The 19,415-nt window shown below is 44.0% G+C and overlaps 1 protein-coding gene across 9 annotated transcripts in view; it reads left to right on the top strand.

Annotated features, from left to right (window-relative positions):
- The window catches only part of LOC110493244 (calcium-dependent secretion activator 1), a 155,072-nt gene that overhangs the window by 90,942 nt on the left and 44,715 nt on the right, over positions 1-19,415 (top strand). For all 9 annotated transcript variants that reach the window (XM_036950551.1, XM_036950557.1, XM_036950556.1 and 6 more), the window contains 5 exons: positions 6,026-6,162; positions 6,265-6,452; positions 9,541-9,642; positions 13,238-13,301; positions 17,030-17,153. In XM_036950551.1, coding sequence (XP_036806446.1) covers positions 6,026-6,162; positions 6,265-6,452; positions 9,541-9,642; positions 13,238-13,301; positions 17,030-17,153 — 615 coding nt within the window. The remainder of the gene's footprint in view (positions 1-6,025; positions 6,163-6,264; positions 6,453-9,540; positions 9,643-13,237; positions 13,302-17,029; positions 17,154-19,415) is intronic.

The raw sequence follows: 19,415 nt of genomic DNA, 5'->3' as shown, positions 1-19,415 counted from the left end.
CTAAAATGGGCCATTAGAATAAAAATAGAGGTAGATGGCCGGAGAAAGGATTAACAGGCAGCCTTCCAATTCTAGCCAGACCCTGATGTAATGCCTCAGCCCACTCACTGGGAAGTAAAGTGAAAATGTGTTGTCAAATTTATTTATCCCCCTCTCTGAACAAAGGGGTGCATGGTCAGGGGGTTCCTCTGTCCCAGGAACTGTTTTACTGGCACAGGGGGGCATTTAATTAGGGAGACCCCAGGGGTCATGTGCCCACGAGCTGAGCTGAGCAGAGGGGGGGGGGGGGGGGGGTTGGGGATGGGTCTAGCTAGCTCTCCTCTGAGGTTGCACTTAATCATGTGAGGATGCAATCAGAAAGGCTGCTTTCAGAGAGTTTATATATGCTCAGGTTGAAGGATCACATAAGGGACTTGAGATTTGCGGGGAGAACATACACTGTTATGTAGAGAGAGAGAGACCCCACAGACATTAACTTTAGCCTTTATCAAGGGAAACTGGACCAACATTGTAATAGTGAGATTGACAGAAGGGTTTTTTCTGGATCAAAATGGGGTTTAGTTGGTGGGTGTGGTGTGGGCATAGCCAATTGCGTGGCCAAAATCAGAGGCTGTAGTGACAGAATGTTGCTGTTTTAAAGCTAATTTCCTGCAATTGAACACATTTTGCAATGAGATGGAGAAAGAATGTGCAGTTTTAAAGCATGGTTTTTGCAATTCTACACATTTTTCTATGGCTTATGCTGTCTGAGTGATTCAAACATAACAAAATCAATGCGAGCACTTTGCCATGACAAAAATACTCCTGCATCATTTTTTACATTTTTCATTCTCCCTGACTCTAGCTTTTATTTAGGTGATTGTTGGTTCTCAAATATGTTCTAATAAAAAAATATATAAGTCCATTTATCTTTTCTACGTACATTATATTTTGGTTTTAGTCGTTTAAGTTTGCACTGAAAATGTTTTTCCTTCTTACGTTTTTCCTTCGTTTTTCCTTCGTTTTTCCTTCCATTTTATTATTTTTCTTAATGTTTGGACATAGGTGGCCGAATAACTTAGGTAGCACGCCCAAGGGTTTTCTATACAGAAGAAACCCTGAAACAGAACAGAACCAGTCATGCATGACCACAGGAATGATCCGTCTGCATTGGTTAAGCTGCAACTTGCATCTACTCCACTCTGGCCCAGAGCTCCTTCCACTTGCTAGTTGACAATGAACCCCACAGTTAATCTTTCCATTGACCAGAACACCCATCCCCAGAAGAATCGTACTGTACGAGAGCCCTATTCAATATAAACCGCTAACCAGCTGTGCAGGCTAATAACAAATTCACCATTATTATTGGCCTGTGAGTGTCTGTATAGTTTCACCCATAAGCCATTGATGTGTTCAGTTAAAAAGACATGTAAAAAACATATATGTAAATATACAGTACCAGTCAACAGTTTGGACACACCTACTTATTCAAGGGTTTTTCTTTATTTTTACTATTTTCTACATTGTAGAATAAAACTATAAAATAACACATGGAATCATGTAATAACCCAAAAAGTGCTAAACAAATCCAAATATATTTTGATTTTGAGATTCTTCAAAGTAGCCACCCTTTGCCTTGATGACATATTTGTACACTTTTAGCATTCTCTCAACCAGCTCAATGAGGTAGTCACCTGGAATGCATTTCAATTAACAGGTGTGCCTAGTTAAAATTTCATTTGTGGAATTTCTTTCCTTCTTAATGCGTTTGAGCCTATCAGTTGTGTTGTGGTATACATAAGATTGCCCTATTTGGTAAAAGACCAAGGCTATGTTATGGCAAGAACAGCTCAAATGAGCAAAGAGAAATGACAGTCCATCATTACTTTAAGACATGAAGGTCAGTCAATTCTGGAAAATTTCAAGGAACTTTGAAAAGTGCTATGATGGCAGAATGGTGCAGGAGCAGAAGGCAGACGTTTTACATGCCCCCAACCGATTGTGTTTTTTTGCTTGTTTATCTGCGTTGTTTTTAACTTATTTCTGTACATAATGTTGCCACTACCGTCTATTATGACCGAAAATAACTTCTAAACATCAGGACTGCGATTAATCACCACGGACTAGCAGAATCCTTTTTCTTCTTTTATGACTCTAACGAGCCCGAGGCGGAGGATATACGGCTCCCTCGGGAACAGGCCCCGACCCCAGTGATCTGCGTGAAGAGGAGGCAGAGAAAGAGAGGCCGGAGGGTGGGCTGCCTTCTGACGAGTAGGAGGCGATCTAATAAACCCCCACTCCCCTCAATTCTGCTCGCAAACACGCAATCTTTGGACAATAAAATGGACGAGTTATTGGGAAACTAGCAACGCGACAATAAAAACTGTAGCATCTTATGCTTCACAGAGTATTGGCTGAACGACGACAATATCAACATACAGCTGGCTGGTTATACAATGTACCGGCAGGATAGAACAGCAGCGTCTGGTAAGACAAGGGGCGGCGGCCTATGTATTTTTGTAAACAACAGCTGGTACACGATATCTAAGAAAGTCTCGAGCTATTGCTCACCTGAGGTTGAGTTTCTCATGATAAGCTGCAGACCACATTACCTACCAGGAGAGTTCTCATCTATATTCTTTTTAGCAGTTTACGTACCATCACAGTCAGAGGCTGGCACTAAGATAGCATTTAATGAGCTGTATTCCGCCATAAGCAAATAAGAAAACACTCAACCAGAGGTGGCGCTCCTAGTAGCCGGGGACTTTATTGCAGGGAAACTTAAATCCATTTTACCTCATTTCTTTCAACATGTTAAATGTGCAACCAGAGGGAAAATAACTCTGGACCACCTATACTCCACACGCAGACATGCATACAAAGCTCTCCCTCACCCTCCATTTGGCAAATCTGACCATAATTCTAGCCTCCTGATTTCTGCTTACAAGCAAAAATTAAAGCAGGAAGCACCAGTGACAAGCTCAATAAAAAAGTGATCGGATGAAGCAGATGCTAAACTACAGGACTGTTTTACTAGCACAGTGGATTATGTTCCTGGATTCCTCCAATGGCATTGAGGAGTACACCACATCTGTCATTAGCTTCATCAATAAGTGCATCGATGACGTCGTCCCCACAGTGGCCGTACGTACATACCCCAACCAGAAACCATGGATTACAGGCAGCATCCGCACAGAGCTAAAGGCTAGAGCTGCCGCTTTCAAGGAGTGGGACTCTAACCCGGAAGCTTCTATGCTCGCTTCGAGGCAAATAACACTGAAACATGAATGAGTGCACCAGCTGTACCGGAATACTGTGTGATCACGCTCTCCGCACCCGATGAGAGTAAGACCTTTAGACAGGTCAACATTCACAAGGCCATAGGGCGAGAAGGATTACCAGAACGTGTACTGCGAGCAAACACTGACCAACTAGCAGACATTCACAGACATTTTCAACCTCTCCATGTCTGAGTCTGTAATACCAACATGTTTTAAGCAGACCCCCATAGTGCCTGTGCCCAAGAACACTAAGGTAACCTGCCTAAATGACTACCAACCCGTAGCACTCACGTCTGTAGGCATGAAGTGCTTTGAAAGGCTGGTCGTGGACCACATCAGCACCATTATCCCAGAAACCCTAGACCCACTCCAATTTGCATACCGCCCCAACAGAACACACCTCCAAACTGAGTAAGAGCTTCCACATCAGTCTCTATTGCACTCCACACTGCCCTTTGCCACCTGGACAAAAGGAACACATATGTGAGAATACTATTCATTGACTACAGCTCAACGTTCAACACCATCATGCCCTCAAAGCTCATCAATAAGCTAAGGACCCTGGGACTAAACACCGCCCACAGTTGGTAAGGGTATGTTACAACACATCTGCCACACTGTTCCTCAACACAGGGGTCCCTCAGGGATGCGTGCTCAGCCCCCTCCTGTACTCCCTGTTCACTCATGACTGCACAGCCAGACACGACTCCAACACCATCATTCAATTTGCCTATGACACAGCAGTGGTAGGTAGGCCTGATCACCGACAACAATGAGACAGCCTATAGGGAGGAGGTCAGAGACCTGGCCATGTGGTGCCAGGACAACAACCTCTCCCTCAACATGATCAAGACAAAGGAGATGATTGTGGACTACAGGAAAAAGATGACCGAGCACGCCCCAATTCTCATCGCCAGGGCTGCAGGGGAGCAGGTTGAGAGCTTCAAGTTTTTTGGTGTCCACATCACCAACAAACTAACATGGTCCAAGCACACCATAACAGTTGTGAAAAGGGCACGATCAAACCTATTCCCCTTCAGGAGACTGAAAAGATTTGGCATGGTTCCTCAGATCCTCAAAAGGTTCTACAGCTGCACCATCGAAAGAGCATCCTGGTTGCATCACTGCCTTGTATGGCAACTGCTCGGCGTCCGACCGCAAAGTACTACAGAGGGTAGTGCGAATGGCCCAGTACATCACTGGGGCCAAGCTTCCTGCCATCCAGGACCTCTATACCAGGCTGTGTCAGAGGAAGGCCCTAAAAATTGTGCATAGTCACTTTAATTAACTCTACCTACATGTACATACTACCTCAACTAACCGGTGCCCCCACACACTGACTATGTACCGGCACCCCCCTGTATACATATATTTTATACTTCTCCTCTTTAATTACTTGTTACTTGTATCTCTTATTCTTATCCATATTTTTTTTAACTGCACTGTCAGTTAGGGGCTCGTAAGTAAGCATTTCACTGTAAGGTCTACACCTGTTGTATTAGGCGCATGTGACTAATACAATTTGATTTGATTTGATGAAACTGGCTCTCATGAGGACTGCCACAGGAAAGGAAGACCCAGCGTTACCTCTGCAGCAGAGGATAAGTTCATTAGAGTTAATTGCACCTCCGATTGCAGCCCAAATAAATGCTTCACAGAGTTCAGGTAATAGACACATATCAACATCAACTGTTCAGAGGAGACTGTGGGAATCAGGCCTTCATGGTTGAATTGCTGCAAAGCAACCACTACTAAAGGACACCAATAAGAAGAAGAGACTTGCTTGGGCCAAGAAACATGAGCAATAGACATTAGATCGGTGGAAATCTGTCCTTTGGTCTGATGAGTCCAAATGTGAGATTTTTGGTTCCAACTGCCCTGTCTTTGTGAAGCACAGAGTAGGTGAACAGATGATCACCGCATGTGTGGTTCTCACTGTGACGCAGGGAAGAGAACATGTGATGGTATGGGGGTGCTTTGCTGCTGACACTGTCTGTGATTTAATTATAATTAAAGGCACACTTAAGCAGCATGGCTACCACAGCATTTTGCAGCGATACACCATCCGATCTGGTTTGGGCTTAGTGGGACTATCATTTGTTTTTCAACAGGACAATGACCCGAAACACACCTCCAGACTGTGTAAGGGCTATTTGACAAAGGAAAGTGATGGAGTGCTGCATCAGATGACTTGGCTTCCACAATCACCCAACCTCAACCCAATTGAGATGGTTTGGGATGTGTTTGACTGCAGAGTGAACGAAAAGCAGCCAACAAGTGCTCAGCATATGAGGGAATTCATTCAAGACTGTTGGATAAGCATTCCTCATGAAGCTGGTTGAGAGAATGCCAAGAGTGTGCAAAGCTGTCATCAAGGCAAAGGGTGGCTACTTTGAAGAATCTCAAATATAAAATATATTTTGATTTGTTTCACATTTTTGTCCATATGTGTTATGTCTTAGTTTTGATGCCTTCACTATAATTCTATAATGCAGAAAATAGTAAAAATAAAGAAAAACCCTTGAATGAGTAGGTGTGTCTAAACGTTTGACTGGTACTGTGTATATACAGTATTTGTGTCTCATGTAAACCTGCTTAATGGTTTTGATAGAATAGGGCCCTCCCGCTGCTTGAGTGACGCTCTCTCACTCTCACTTCTTCAGCAATTCACATCCTCTGATATATCTAACTCCTCTCTGGATCCTATTTCTCCCTCCATGTGTGCTGGCTGTCTCTCTCTCTCTCTCTGGGGTGGACGGACACAGACGCGGACCGTGCACAGAAACACGGCATGGATGAGTTCATCTCAGCCAACCCCTGTAGTTTCGACCACTCTTCCCTATTTGAGATGGTCCAGCGCCTCACCTTGGACCACAGGCTCAATGACTCTTACTCCTGTTTGGTGAGGAAAGTTAAGTCTAGTGGTTCCCTCATTCTTTTGCTTTGGGATGTGATCCCATATAAGTCATTCTATCATTGAACCCCTCCTTTGTCAATTTTGCAGGGCTGGCTCAGTCCAGGCCAGGTGTTTGTCATGGATGAGTACTGTGCTCGTAATGGTGTGCGGGGGTGTCACAGACACCTGTGTTACCTGGGCGACCTGCTGGAGCGGGCGGAGAATGGGGCTATGATTGACCCCACCCTGCTACACTACAGCTTTGCTTTCTGTGCCTCACACGTCCACGGCAACAGGTACAGAAAACTGACAGCTCTCCTTCTATGCTATCTCCCCTCCTTTCTTTCTTTCTTTCTCTCTGTCTCTCTCTGTCTTTGTGTGTGTCATAAATGTTATGCGTGTTATGCGTATGAATGTCATGTTATGCTTATGAAAGCAAACCAAGAATCCCTGTTCAGAGAAGCCACTCTATCACCAACCTTCTACGAAGAATCAATTTCATTCAGAGAAGACTCTAACCCAGGGTGTATTCCACCCAACATCCCATGCTTGTTGTTTGTTGCATCAGTCAAAGCTTACTTTCTCTTCTAAAATCACTTTTTTCTGTCACTTATGATTTTAAGTCTCTCGTGTTCAGTTGGGATTTGTGTATAGTATTAAATTGTTCTTCTTTCTTAGTTGTCTGTTCTTCTGTTGTCAATGAATTGTTTCTCATTGTCTATTATTTTTGTTTGCCATTACTTTTCTCTTCTCTGTTTTTCCTTGCTTGCTCTCATACCATCACCCCTGCCTCTCCCTCATGTAACCTGTAGTCAGAGACTGTCTGAGTTGCTAAACTGGCCCATAACCGAGGCAGAGCTTCAAAGCTACCTTTACCCCCCCACCCCAGAGACCCCCACCCCCTCCAAGAGGGAACTCAAAATCATGGAGTTTAGGGGGGGGGGGGGGAGTACTCCAAGTCCCAGAAGGTAAGAGTCTGTGGTGCTTCTCCCACTTTCACATGCTATTGGAGTTATCGGAAATTCCTAGTTCCGTCTAGAAAGTTTACTTGAATGACCCGCCAAGTCGAAATTACAAGTGGGAACTCTGATTAAATGTTGTAGGCCGGGTTGTGACGTTTCACCACTGACTTTGACCTTTTCAACCAAAAGATGACAACAAATGCTGTTTTGAATGAAACAAAGTTGTTTTTCTGACATCACAACTAGAAAATAGGAAGTTCTGACGAACATGTGAATGTGTATTCCTCCTCACTTGTAGATCCACTGTGACTCCCATTCGGCCTTTGTGACATGAGTGTTTGTTTTTAACAAGATTAAATACTGTATTTGAAATATTGAAATAATTAATGAGTATTGCAAATAATAGTATTGCAAATGAGTTTTTAAATAATAAAATGTCTGTGTTTGCATGTGTACTTGCATACATATGTAAGCTTGTTTGTACTTGTGCGTTTGTGTACATCTGCCCAAACTTTTGTATGTCATAATAATGGCTTGATCTCTAGTCAACATAAACAAGCGAGTGTCACTACAGTGTTGAGGGGCGAAGGTCATGGGCAGCTGTCTGTCAGTCTACCAGTCTGCCCCAATCTGACACTCCTCCTACCCAATCTACCCCTCCCTCCACCCCTCCCCCATCCTGTAACAGACAGTGATCGAGCTGAGGTGGGCTGTCTGTTTGAGTCCTGTTATGATCAGGCTAGACAGGGAGACGGGAGTAGCTCCAAGACAGGAGGATGGTAGTGGGGGTGGAGAGCGAGAGGGGAAAATGAGAGGAAAAGAGAGAGAGGTTCAGGAATAGAGGGAGAGGGAAAGAAGGATGGAGAGAGAGAAAATAAGGGAGGGAGGGGGGTGTAGTGTACTGTAGTGGGAGCTCTCCAGCCGGCCTGCCTGAAGGTCAGGGATGACAGGATGACAGGTCATCATGGGTGACGGGCGAGTGTCTCCTGCCACTGTCCGAGCCCAGGCCACAGCCAGCCCGCCTCCAGTCCCCATGACCATGACAGCCCCGTGCTGCCCGCGAGAGAAACCCCTCTCTGGCCATGACCCCCTTCACTACCCTGACCCCCCCTTACTCCCCTCACCCACCCACAACCTAATAGCCTTATAGCCACAGGGCATGGACTGAATATTATAGGGAGTACAGTAGCCTGGGAGTAAATTAAGAGTAAATAGAATTTTAAGGGTTGGAGTTGATTCAATTCCACCTCCAGTTAGTTTAGGTAATGCTTTGGAAATGTGGTGTTTGAATGTTAAAAATACCAGTTAAATATGGCTTTTATCTTTTTAAATTGGATGTACGAGTCAATTTGTCATTTGGCTGTAATTCATTTCCAGTCACGTACTTTTGCAATAAGCAGAGACCTCTGATGTGGTGTTCCTCTGATATTATTAGTTTCTCTGATCGCTCTGTGACAAATGACAACTCATTTCCATGTAGAGTTTATGAAAACATTATGAAAGCCGCGTAGGAGAACAAAACAAGGCTAGGCATAATTAGTGTGAAATTATCAAATTTGTTTTCTGAGTTTTCACATCACATACCATGTTATTAAAAGCTTGGGCTTTTTATTGCTTATGACATGCCTCAGATGAAGACACACACAAAACACACACTGACAATCATAGCCCGAAACACACACACATAGAGGGAGCATGGGTGAGGGGCCTATCTCCTTATAGTTAGTGACACGGCTGAGGATGGGGGAACGTGAGCACAGGGGAACGTGAGTGCATGTGACAGAGGAGGCACTGGTCGCCGTGACAGCGGCTTGAGGAGCAGGAGACGTGACATGCTTGTTGTCACCGGGCCCAGGATGTCATCTCAGTGAAGGACAGTGAGAAAGGAGGAGGGAGGTGGGGAGGGATACTCCTCCTGTCAGACACGATGGGGGCCACAGCTTGCCATAGGGGTGTGTGAAGGGCAGGGGGAACCCCCCCCCCCTCCCTGTAACCATCCTCTCAGATACCAGTGGCCCCACTCTCCCAAATAGCTGGCTGGCTCTTACCTGTAGAATACACCACACGTACGCTGGATTTGTACTGTAGGCTCTGCTGTGGACGTATAACTACATACTACATGTGTATTACTGTATGTTAGCTGAAATTCTCAGTTAGACCTCCAGTGACCGTTTGACCCTTGTGTGTGACCCCTGTGATTACTGTGTCAGTTGTGGCAATACTGCCTACTCTGATTTGGGATATTATGATAATTCTAAAATAACATTTAGCCCCAAAAATTGTCCAAAGGGATCTTCCAATTAATACATAATTTATATGCATTGTTCAATATGTGGACGATGTGGGAATGAAACCCACAACCTTGGTGTTTCCTGCCCCATGCTCCAACCATATAAACTCTATGGTACTGTATGCCCCTCAGGCCTGACGGGATAGGGACGGTGACTGTGGAGGAGAAGGAGCGCTTCGAGGATATCAAGGAGAGGCTGCGTGTTCTGCTGGAGAACCAGATCACACACTTCAGGTGTGTACTGTACTCACTGCCAAGTCTGTAACTGACCCTGGCACAGACATGCCTATGGGACTCATCAGATCACAGATTGTAGATCATGACATATGCCAATCACTGTGCTCTGCTATATGTTACTTACATTCTGATCTCAAGAACAAGCTAGTCATTTATAAATTATAGAACTCCTTGAGGATAAAGAATGGTCTTATGATGAAGGAATACAGTGCATTCAGAAAGTATTCAGACCCCTTCACTATTTACAGCCTTGTTCTAAAATGGATTACATTTTTAAAAATCCTCATCAATCTAAACACAATACCCTATAATGACAAAGCGAAAGTGTTAGCAGATGTTCTGAAAGAGCTGCAAAACCTGGACCCGTACAAATCAGCTGGTCTTGACAATCTGGACCCTCTATTTCTGAAACTATCCGCCGCCATTGTCGCAACCCCTATTACCAGCCTGTTCAATCTCGCTTTCATATCGTCTGAGATCCCCAAGGATTGGAAAGCTGCCACAGTCATCCCCCTCTTCAAAGGGGGAGACACCCTGGACCCAAACTGTTACAGACCTATATCCATCCTGCCCTGCCTATCTAAGGTCTTCGAAAGCCTAGTCAACAAACAGATCACTGTCCATCTCGAATCCCACTGTACCTTCTCCGCTGTGCAATCTGGTTTCCGAGCCGGTCACGGGTGCACCTCAGCCACGCTCAAGGTACTAAACAATATCATAACCGCCATCGATAAAAGACAGTACTGTGCAGCCGTCTTCATCGACCTGGCCAAGGCTTTCGACTCTGTCAATCACCATATTCTTATCGGCAGACTCAGTAGCCTCGGTTTTTCTAATGACTGCCTTGCCTGGTTCATCAACTACTTTGCAGACAGAGTTCAGTGTGTCAAATTGGAGGGCATGTTGTCCGGTCCTCTGGCAGTCTCTATGGGGGTGCCACAGGGTTCAATTCTTGGGCCGACTCTTTTCTCTGTATATATACCAATGATGTTGCTCTTGCTGCGGGCGATTCCCTGATCCACCTCTACGCAGACGACACCATTCTGTATACTTCTGGCCCTTCCTTGGACACTGTGCTATCTAACCTCCAATCGAGCTTCAATGCCATACAACACTCCTTCCGTGGCCTCCAACTGCTCTTAAATGCTAGTAAAACCAAATGCATGCTTTTCAACCATTCGCTGCCTGCACCCGCACGCCCGACTAGCATCACCACCCTGGATGGTTCCGACCTAGAATATGTGGACATCTATAAGTACCTAGGTGTCTGGCTAGACTGTAAACTCTCCTTCCAGACTCATATCAAACATCTCCAATCTAAAATCAAATCTAGAGTCGGCTTTCTATTCCGCAACAAAGCCTCCTTCACTCACGCCGCCAAACTTACCCTAGTAAAACTGACTATCCTACTGATCCTCGACTTCGGCGATGTCATCTATAAAATAGCTTCCAATACTCTACTCAGCAAACTGGATGCAGTTTATCACAGTGCCATCCGTTTTGTTACTAAAGCACCTTATACCACCCACCACTGCGACCTGTATGCTCTAGTCGGCTGGTCTTCGCTACATATTCGTCGCCAGACCCACTGGCTCCAGGTCATCTACAAGTCCATGCTAGGTAAAGCTCCACCTTATCTCAGTTCACTGGTCACGATGGCAACACCAACCCGTAGCACGCGCTCCAGCAGGTGTATCTCACTGATCATCCCTAAAGCCAACACCTCATTTGGCCGCCTTTCCTTCCAGTTCTCTGCTGACTGTGACTGGAATGAATTGCAAAAATCGCTGAAGTTGGAGACTTTTATCTCCCTCACCAACTTTACACATCTGCTATCTGAGCAGCTAACCGATCGCTGCAGCTGTACATAGTCCATCGGTAAATAGCCCACACGTTTTACCTACCTCATCCCCATACTGTTTTTATTTATTTACTTTTCTGCTCTTTTGCACACCAGTATCTCTACCTGTACATGACCATCTGATCATTTATCACTCCAGTGTTAACCTGCTAAATTGTAATTATTCACCTACCTCCTCATGCCTCTTGCACACAATCTATATAGACACTTTTTTTTATTTTTTCTACTGTGTTATTGACTTGTTAATTGTTTACTCCATGTGTAACTCTGTTGTTGTCTGTTCACACTGCTATGCTTTATCTTGGCCAGGTCGCAATTGTAAATGAGAACTTGTTCTCAACTAGCCTACCTGGTTAAATAAAGGTGAAATAAAAAAATAAAAATAAAAAACATAAGCATTCAGACCCTTTTCTATGAGACTTGAAATTGAGCTCAGGTGCATCATGTTTCCAGTGATCATCCATTCCAAGTTTCTACAACTTGATTGGAGTCCACCTGTGGTAAATTCAATTGATTGTTGACAGTTGACAGTGCTTTAGGTCGACCAAGCCGTTAGATCGAAGGAATTGTCAGTGCAAAAACATTTCTGCAGCCTTGAAGGTCCCCAAAAACACAGTGGCCTCCATCATTCTTAAATGGAAGAAGTTTGGAACCACCAAGACTCTTCCTAGAGCTTGCCGACCGGCCAAACTGAGCAATCAGGGGAGAAAGGCATTGGTCAGGGAGGTGACCAAGATCCCAATGGTCACTCTGACAGAGCACCAGAGTTCCTCTGTGGAGATGGGAGAACCTTCCAGAAGGACAGCAATCTCTGCAACACTCCACCAATTCGGCCTTTATGGTAGAGTGGCCAGACGGAAGCCTCAGTAAAAGGCACATGACAGCCCGCTTGGAGTTTGCCAAAAGGCACCCAAAGGACTCTCAGACCATGAGAAACAAGATTATCTGGTCTAATGAAACCATGATTGAACTCTTTGACCTGAATGCCAAGCATCACGTCTGGAGGAAACCTGGCACCGCTTATCACCTGGCCAATATCATCCCTATAGTGAAACATGGTGTTGGCAGCATCATGCTGTGGGTATATTTTTCAGCGGTAGGGACTGGGAGACTAGTCAGGATCAAGGGAAAGATGAATGGAGCAAAGAACAGAGAGATCTTTGATGAAAACCTGCTCCAGAGTGATCAGGACCTTAAACTGGGGGCAAGGTTCACCTTTCAACAGGACAACGACCGTAAGCACACAGCCAAGACAACGCAGGCTTCGGGACAAGTCTCTGAATGTCCTTGAATGGCCCAGCCAGAGCCCGGACTTGAACCCAATCAAACATCTCTGGAGAGATCTAAAAATAGCTGTGCATCAACGCTTCCCATTCAACTTGACTGAGCTTGAGAGGATCTGCAGAGAAAAATGGGAGAAACTCCCCAAGCTTGTAGCGTCATACCCAAGTAGACTTGAGGCTGTAATCGCTGGCAAAGGTGATTCAACAAAGTACTGAGTAAAGTTTTTAAAAATTTTAAAATACATTTACACATTTTTAAAACCGGTTTTTGCATTGTTGTTATGGGGTATTGTGTGTAGACTGATGAGGGGGGAAAACGATTATTCAATTTTAGAATAGGGCTGTAAACGTAACAAAATGTGGAAAAGGTGAAGGGGTCTGAATACTTTCTGAATGTACTGTACCTTCATAGAAACCCTACATGAATAAAACTGGATTTCTTTCACAGGTACTGTTTTCCATTTGGTCGACCGGAGGGGGCCCTGAAAGCCACTTTGTCCCTGCTTGAGAGGGTATGTTATTATGCATCCTTTTTTAGCCTTACCTTATGTTCTATTAACCATGGACAAATACCTTCCTTTAGGCTATGGGACAAAAAAAAACGGAATAATATTTAAAATGTTCCATCCAAATTGACCAGATTGTATGGATAGTTGTCTATTTGATTTCTATATTATGTTGTTTATAATATAGGCTACTTGGTAAAACAGATGTTTGTCTCCTGTTCTCTAGAAGTGAAGGGTCAACAAGCGCACTCCCATTTTTTTCCCGTTTGTGGTACATACTGTAGGGCCAGTTCTAGTCTTTTGTGGGACCTAAGCGAGATTTGGTTGAGCCCCCCCACACCCCCTCCTCCCAGACCAGGCGCCAGGAAGAAGTGACTAAGGGAACAGTTGTAATCGGAGAGGGGGCACATTTTTGGGAGGTTCTTGCATTGGAATTATATTGAATTCGGTTTATATAATCACGCTATACCACAATAAACATAAAGTTCAAATGCTGAGACTCATTGAGTGCTTTTGAAATCTGTATCCTCTCTGCAGCACAATGGACAGCGCCCTACAGCTAGGCCGTTTTGGTAATGAATATAGGCTACAAGATAAATAGGACAATTCATCTATTACAAACAGCCTATGTGAATGCAGCTGGACACACAGCTGTCTTACCAAAATAATGCAAACTAAATGCTGAAAGTAGTGGCCTAGTTATTCATACATGCAAACAAAAATACTGAATAGCAGTTTGGCTTAGAATACCAACATAACTGTGAATGCGAACGAATGGAACAGAACAAAACAGCGGTACCAAGTAGTAAGCCTGGTAAACAAAATAGATCGATAAAGACATGACACAATGTATATTCAGGCTAGTTACATTAACAGTAAACAAATGCAGTAAACAAAATATCAGATCGATAAAGACATGACACAATGTATATTCAGGCTCGTTACATTAACAGTAAACTGTAAATGTAGTAAAATCTTACATACAAGCAACAATGCAGTTTTAAGAAAAAATAAGTGTAAAGTAAAAAATAGATAAACAAAAATAACAGTAACAACTAATTAAAGAAGCAGTAAAATAACAATAGCGAGGCTAAATACAGGGGGTACCGGTACAGAGTCAATGTGCGGGGGCACCGGTTAGTCGAGGTAATTGAGGTAATATGTACATGTAGGCAGAGTTAAAGTGACTATGCACAGATAATAAACAGAAAGTAGCAGCAGCTTAAAAGTGTGGGAGGGAATGCAAATAGTCTGGGTAGCCATTTGATTAGCTGTTCAGGAGTATTATGGCTTGGGGGTATAGGCTGTTAAGAAGACTTGGCTCTCCGGTACTGCTTGCCATGAGGTAGCAAAGAGAACAGTCTATGACTAGGGTGGCTGGAGTCTTTGACAATATTTTGGGCCTAGTATATATGTCCTGGAAGGCAGGAAGCTTGGCCCCAGTGATGTACTGGACAGTATGCACTACCCTCTGTAGGGGGAATAGGCTTTGTCATGCCCTCTTCACGACTGTCTTGGTGTGCTTGGACCATGATAGTTTTTTGGTGATGTGGACACCAAGGAACTTGAAGCTTTCAACCTGCTCCACTACAGCCCCGTTGATGAAAATGGGAGCCTGCTCTGTCCTCCTTTTCCTGTGTCCACATCTCCAACGAACTATCATGGTCCATACAAACCAAGACAGGTGTGAAGAGGGCACGACAACACCTTTTCCCTCTCAGGAGACTGAAAAGATTTGGCATGGGTCCCCAAGATCCTCAAAAGTTTCTACAGCTGCAGCATCGAGAGCATCCTGACCAGTTGCATCACCGCCTGGTATGGCAACTGCTCGGCCTCTGACCGTAAGGCACTACAGAGGGTAGTGTGTACGACCAAGTACATCACTGGAGCCAAGTTTTCTGACATCCAGGACATATATACTAGGCCCAAAATATTGTCAAAGACTCCAGTTACCCAAGTCATAGACTGTTCTCTCTGCTACTGCACGGCAAGCTGTACCGGAGTGCAAAGTCTAGAAACAAAAGTGTCCTGAACAGCTTCAGCCCGCAAGCCATAAGACTGCTGAACAATTAATCAAATGGACACCAGTCTATTTATATTGACCCCCCCCCCCCCCCCCCCCCCTTGTTTTTACACTGCTGCTACTCGCTGTTTATTATCTATGCATCGTCACTTTACAAATGACCTCGACTAACCCGTACCCATGACTCGGTACCAGTACCCCCTGTATATAGCCTCGTTATTGTAATTACATTTTATGGTGTTACTTTTTGATTTGATTCGATTTTTTTCACTTTCTTAACACTATTTCTCGAACTGCATTGTTGGTTAAGGGCTTCTAAGAAAGAATTTCACGGTAAGGTCTGCACCTTTTGTATTCGGCTCATGTGACAAATCAAATTTGATTTGATTCTACAATCCTAACTCTGAAACAGTAAATTGAGACCATGACTGTTCCAAAATGTTTTATGTTGCACTTTTACAGCAGGTTTTTTGCCGTTCTACACAGTTTGCCATGGGGCGGAGAGAAAATGTTGCAATTGTATAACATGTTTCATGCAATTCTATTCATTTTGCATGACTTAAAGCATGTTAATGATTTCTGAGTGATAATGGGTTGGTGCCCCCCTAGCGTCCTGGGGCCCTAAGCGATCAGCAGTGGTGTAAAGTACATAAGTAATCATTTATATTTTTGACAACTTTTAGTTTTACTCCACTACATTCCTAAAGAAAATATGTACTTTTTACATTTACAATGCTCAAGCAGGACAGAATTACCTATCAATATAACACTTTGTCATCCCTACTGCCTCTGATCTGGCGGACTCACGGAACACAAATATTGTGTTTGTTAATGATGTCTGAGTGTTGGAGTGTGACCCTGTCTGTCCATAATTAAAAATCAGAAAATCGTGCTGTCTGGTTTGCTTAATATAAGGAATTTGATGTATAGCATTATTTTTACTTTGTACTTTTACCCAAGTATGACAATTGAGTACATTTAAAACCAGATACTTTTAGACTTTTACTCAAGTAGTATTTTACTGGGAAGTATTTTACTGGGAAGTGTTTTACTGGGAAGTATTTTACTGCGTAACTTTCCCTTTTTTCATATTCTGTTAAGGTCTCTTTTACTTTTACTCAAGTATGACAATTGAATACCTTTTTCCACCACTGGCAATCGCTTATGCCTGGAGCTGGCCCTGGCGGTATAGCCCCCAAAAAATGTATTTTATTGGTCTCCCGGGTGGTGCAGTGGTCTAAGGCACTGCTTTACAGTGCTAGCTGTGCCACCAGTGACTCTGGGTTCAGGCTCTGTCGCAGCCGGCTGCTACCGGGAGGCCCATGGGGAGGCGCACATTTGGCCTAGCGTTGTCCGGGTTAGGGAGGGTTTGGCCGGCAGGGATATCCTTGTCTCATCGCGCACTAGCGACTCCTGTGGCGGGTCGGGCGCACTGCACGCTGACCAGGTCGCTAGGTGTTTCCTCCAACACATTGGTGCGGCTGGCTTCCAGGTTGGATGCGCGCTGTGTTAAGAAGCAGTGCGGCTTGGTTGGGTTGTGTGTTCGGGGGATGCTTGACCTTCGCCTCTCCCGAGTCCGTTACGGGAGTTGCAGCGATGAGACAAGACAGTAACTACTAACAATTGGATACCACGAAATTGGGGAGAAAAGGGGGGTAAAAAAAAGAGGGGGAAAAGTATTTTTTCTACAATGTCTTCTGTTCTGTCCCAGGTGCTGATGAAGGATATCGTCACCCCTGTGCCCCAGGAGGAGGTGAAGACAGTCATCCGTAAATGTCTGGAGCAGGCAGCCTTGATCAACTACCAGCGCCTCTCAGAATATGCCAAAGTAGAAGGTAGATGACCACTTACACACTGACTGACACCCCTCCACACACACACACAATGCAGCATCACACTGTGTCCTACACTCTTTCACACACAGTACTGTACTGTACTATTTATGTTCTGTCAACATTTTTGTCTCCCTTCTAGCATTGTTAACACAATAGCGTTGATATCTATAGGGATTATCACACGTTGTTGTTGCACAGTGGCCTACAGTACTTGTGAGATACTACAGACATCATGCCCTCTGGTGCTTTACCACATTGCCCCCTGCAGGTCAACTGTTGCACACAAACGACATGACCTCTTAAACATCAGGACTCAGTTTCCCGATAGCAATGGGACTTAGGCTTACAAGTATTTTAATGATGCATCATTCCTGATGTAACATGAGTTTCCCAAAAGACCACGCATCGCTAAGTACAATGTTGGAGCATGTGTCCATACTGATAGAGTCAAAAGAAAGGCAGCACTGTTCTCTGATCAGCTTTCTCCATTCAAATCTTACCTTAACATTATAATTATTCCACACTACTGACGACGGATCCGCTCCTAGCTGAGAGATATTGTCACATTATGGCTGCAAATATTGAGGCAGCTTATTCTAACGCTTACCAATAATAATGCACTAAATTACAGATTCATTTGTCACATCATTGCGCACATGTTGTTACCCAAATATTGAGGTAAAAATTAGTGTAGCCTACAAATTGAACTCAATGGACTGAACATGAAATTGATTTCAATATGATTTAAATATTGTACTTAGGCCTATGTAGCCAACAGGCCTACTGCATTTTTTAATGCAGTCATCTCGGTTTTAATTTGAAACGTCATTTTTATAATTTGCTTGTCCAATTGCGAAAGCTACAGCAACTGTGTCTGCGGTCACAGAAAGACCGATAAACAGCTTGATTTTTTTGTTTTTTGGGATATCTTCTGTGTATAAAGTGAGATGGAATGGCGTCTGACGACAGTTTGGGTTTTCAAAAAAGATAAAGATCATCTTTAGCACTGGCACTAGAAATTAGAAGGCAACGGATAAAATGTAATGTTTGTGTTTTGGGAGAACTCTCCATTTAGAACTGATCTCAGGGACATTTTAAGAGGAAAGTCAAACATTGAAATGCAATCAAATAATGGAAATAAGGTGTTGTATTTATGTTGTATTGAAAATGCAGTAGATAACGTGAAGCAGAGATTTCATACATAATTTTCACAATGGGATAAGTAATATTGGCGCCTTTGAATTAATATAACTGTTCTGTCCCCAGCTGCAGTAAACAGTGAAAAAATACTCCATCTTCCCCTAATGTGGCTGCTCTTACTTTTACTCTTTTTATTCACAGGTGTAATTTACATTGATATAGCTCCCTAAATGAACTTGCACAGTAGAGATGTGTATAGTAAGTAAAAATGCATTCAACTCCCCGTGAATCTGCCATCTTTATGCTGACTCCTGTGTGTCTCAGCTTCTCTCTGGGCCAGTCAACCCACTGTCCCTCTCCTCTTGCACACCGTTGCGGCTTCAAGGTGGGGTGATGCTCTGAAGCAACAATTCCTCCTTCCCTGGTTTCCTCTGCTTTGTTCTGAAATAACCTTCATCTTCTGTTCATCTTACCCCCCTCTGCTTTCCTCCTCCTTGTCTATTGGCTTTGCTGCTTCACTCCAAGCCCCTTGTAGTGTGAACACAAGTCAGGAAGGCCAATACACAAGGCATGCTGGGATTGCCCTCTGCAGCAACCCAGTATTTGTCCGTTGCATGTCCCAGGATTTCTTTACTAGGCATACAGAACTGGCTTACAAACTACATTATGTGTTGGAATATATTTCTATGTGTGTGTAGCTTTGACTACACTCACCTATACTATTTTACTGGAAATTTCTAGTCTCAAATTCAGCTCTTCTCTATTCCGGTCAGTTTCTGTAAAGAAATACCTGAGGGTGCCGAAGATACTGAAGGAGATGCCCCTTAGTATCTTGGAGTGGAAATACTGCAGAAAAATCATTTTTCTCATAAACATTTGCTTGTTTGTTGCCTTGATTGGGAAAAACTCAAACTTGATAGAAATGTCTCTCACCTTAATACCATTTGGCATGACGAATGGTTAAACAAAAGTGTGTCCAAAGACGACCGCCAGCCCACACGCCCTTTGTCCAACCACCCCTCTCCTCCACATTCGGCACTTCGGGCCCATCCCAAACCTTCTCCCCACCCGCCAATCCCCACCCTCCACCACCACCATCTCCACAGAGGAACCTGTGGGGAC

The sequence above is a fragment of the Oncorhynchus mykiss genome, chromosome 17, assembly GCF_013265735.2.
Source record: "Oncorhynchus mykiss isolate Arlee chromosome 17, USDA_OmykA_1.1, whole genome shotgun sequence".
Classification (NCBI taxonomy): Eukaryota; Metazoa; Chordata; class Actinopteri; order Salmoniformes; family Salmonidae; genus Oncorhynchus; species Oncorhynchus mykiss.
This window is presented reverse-complemented; position numbering and strand designations above follow the sequence as displayed.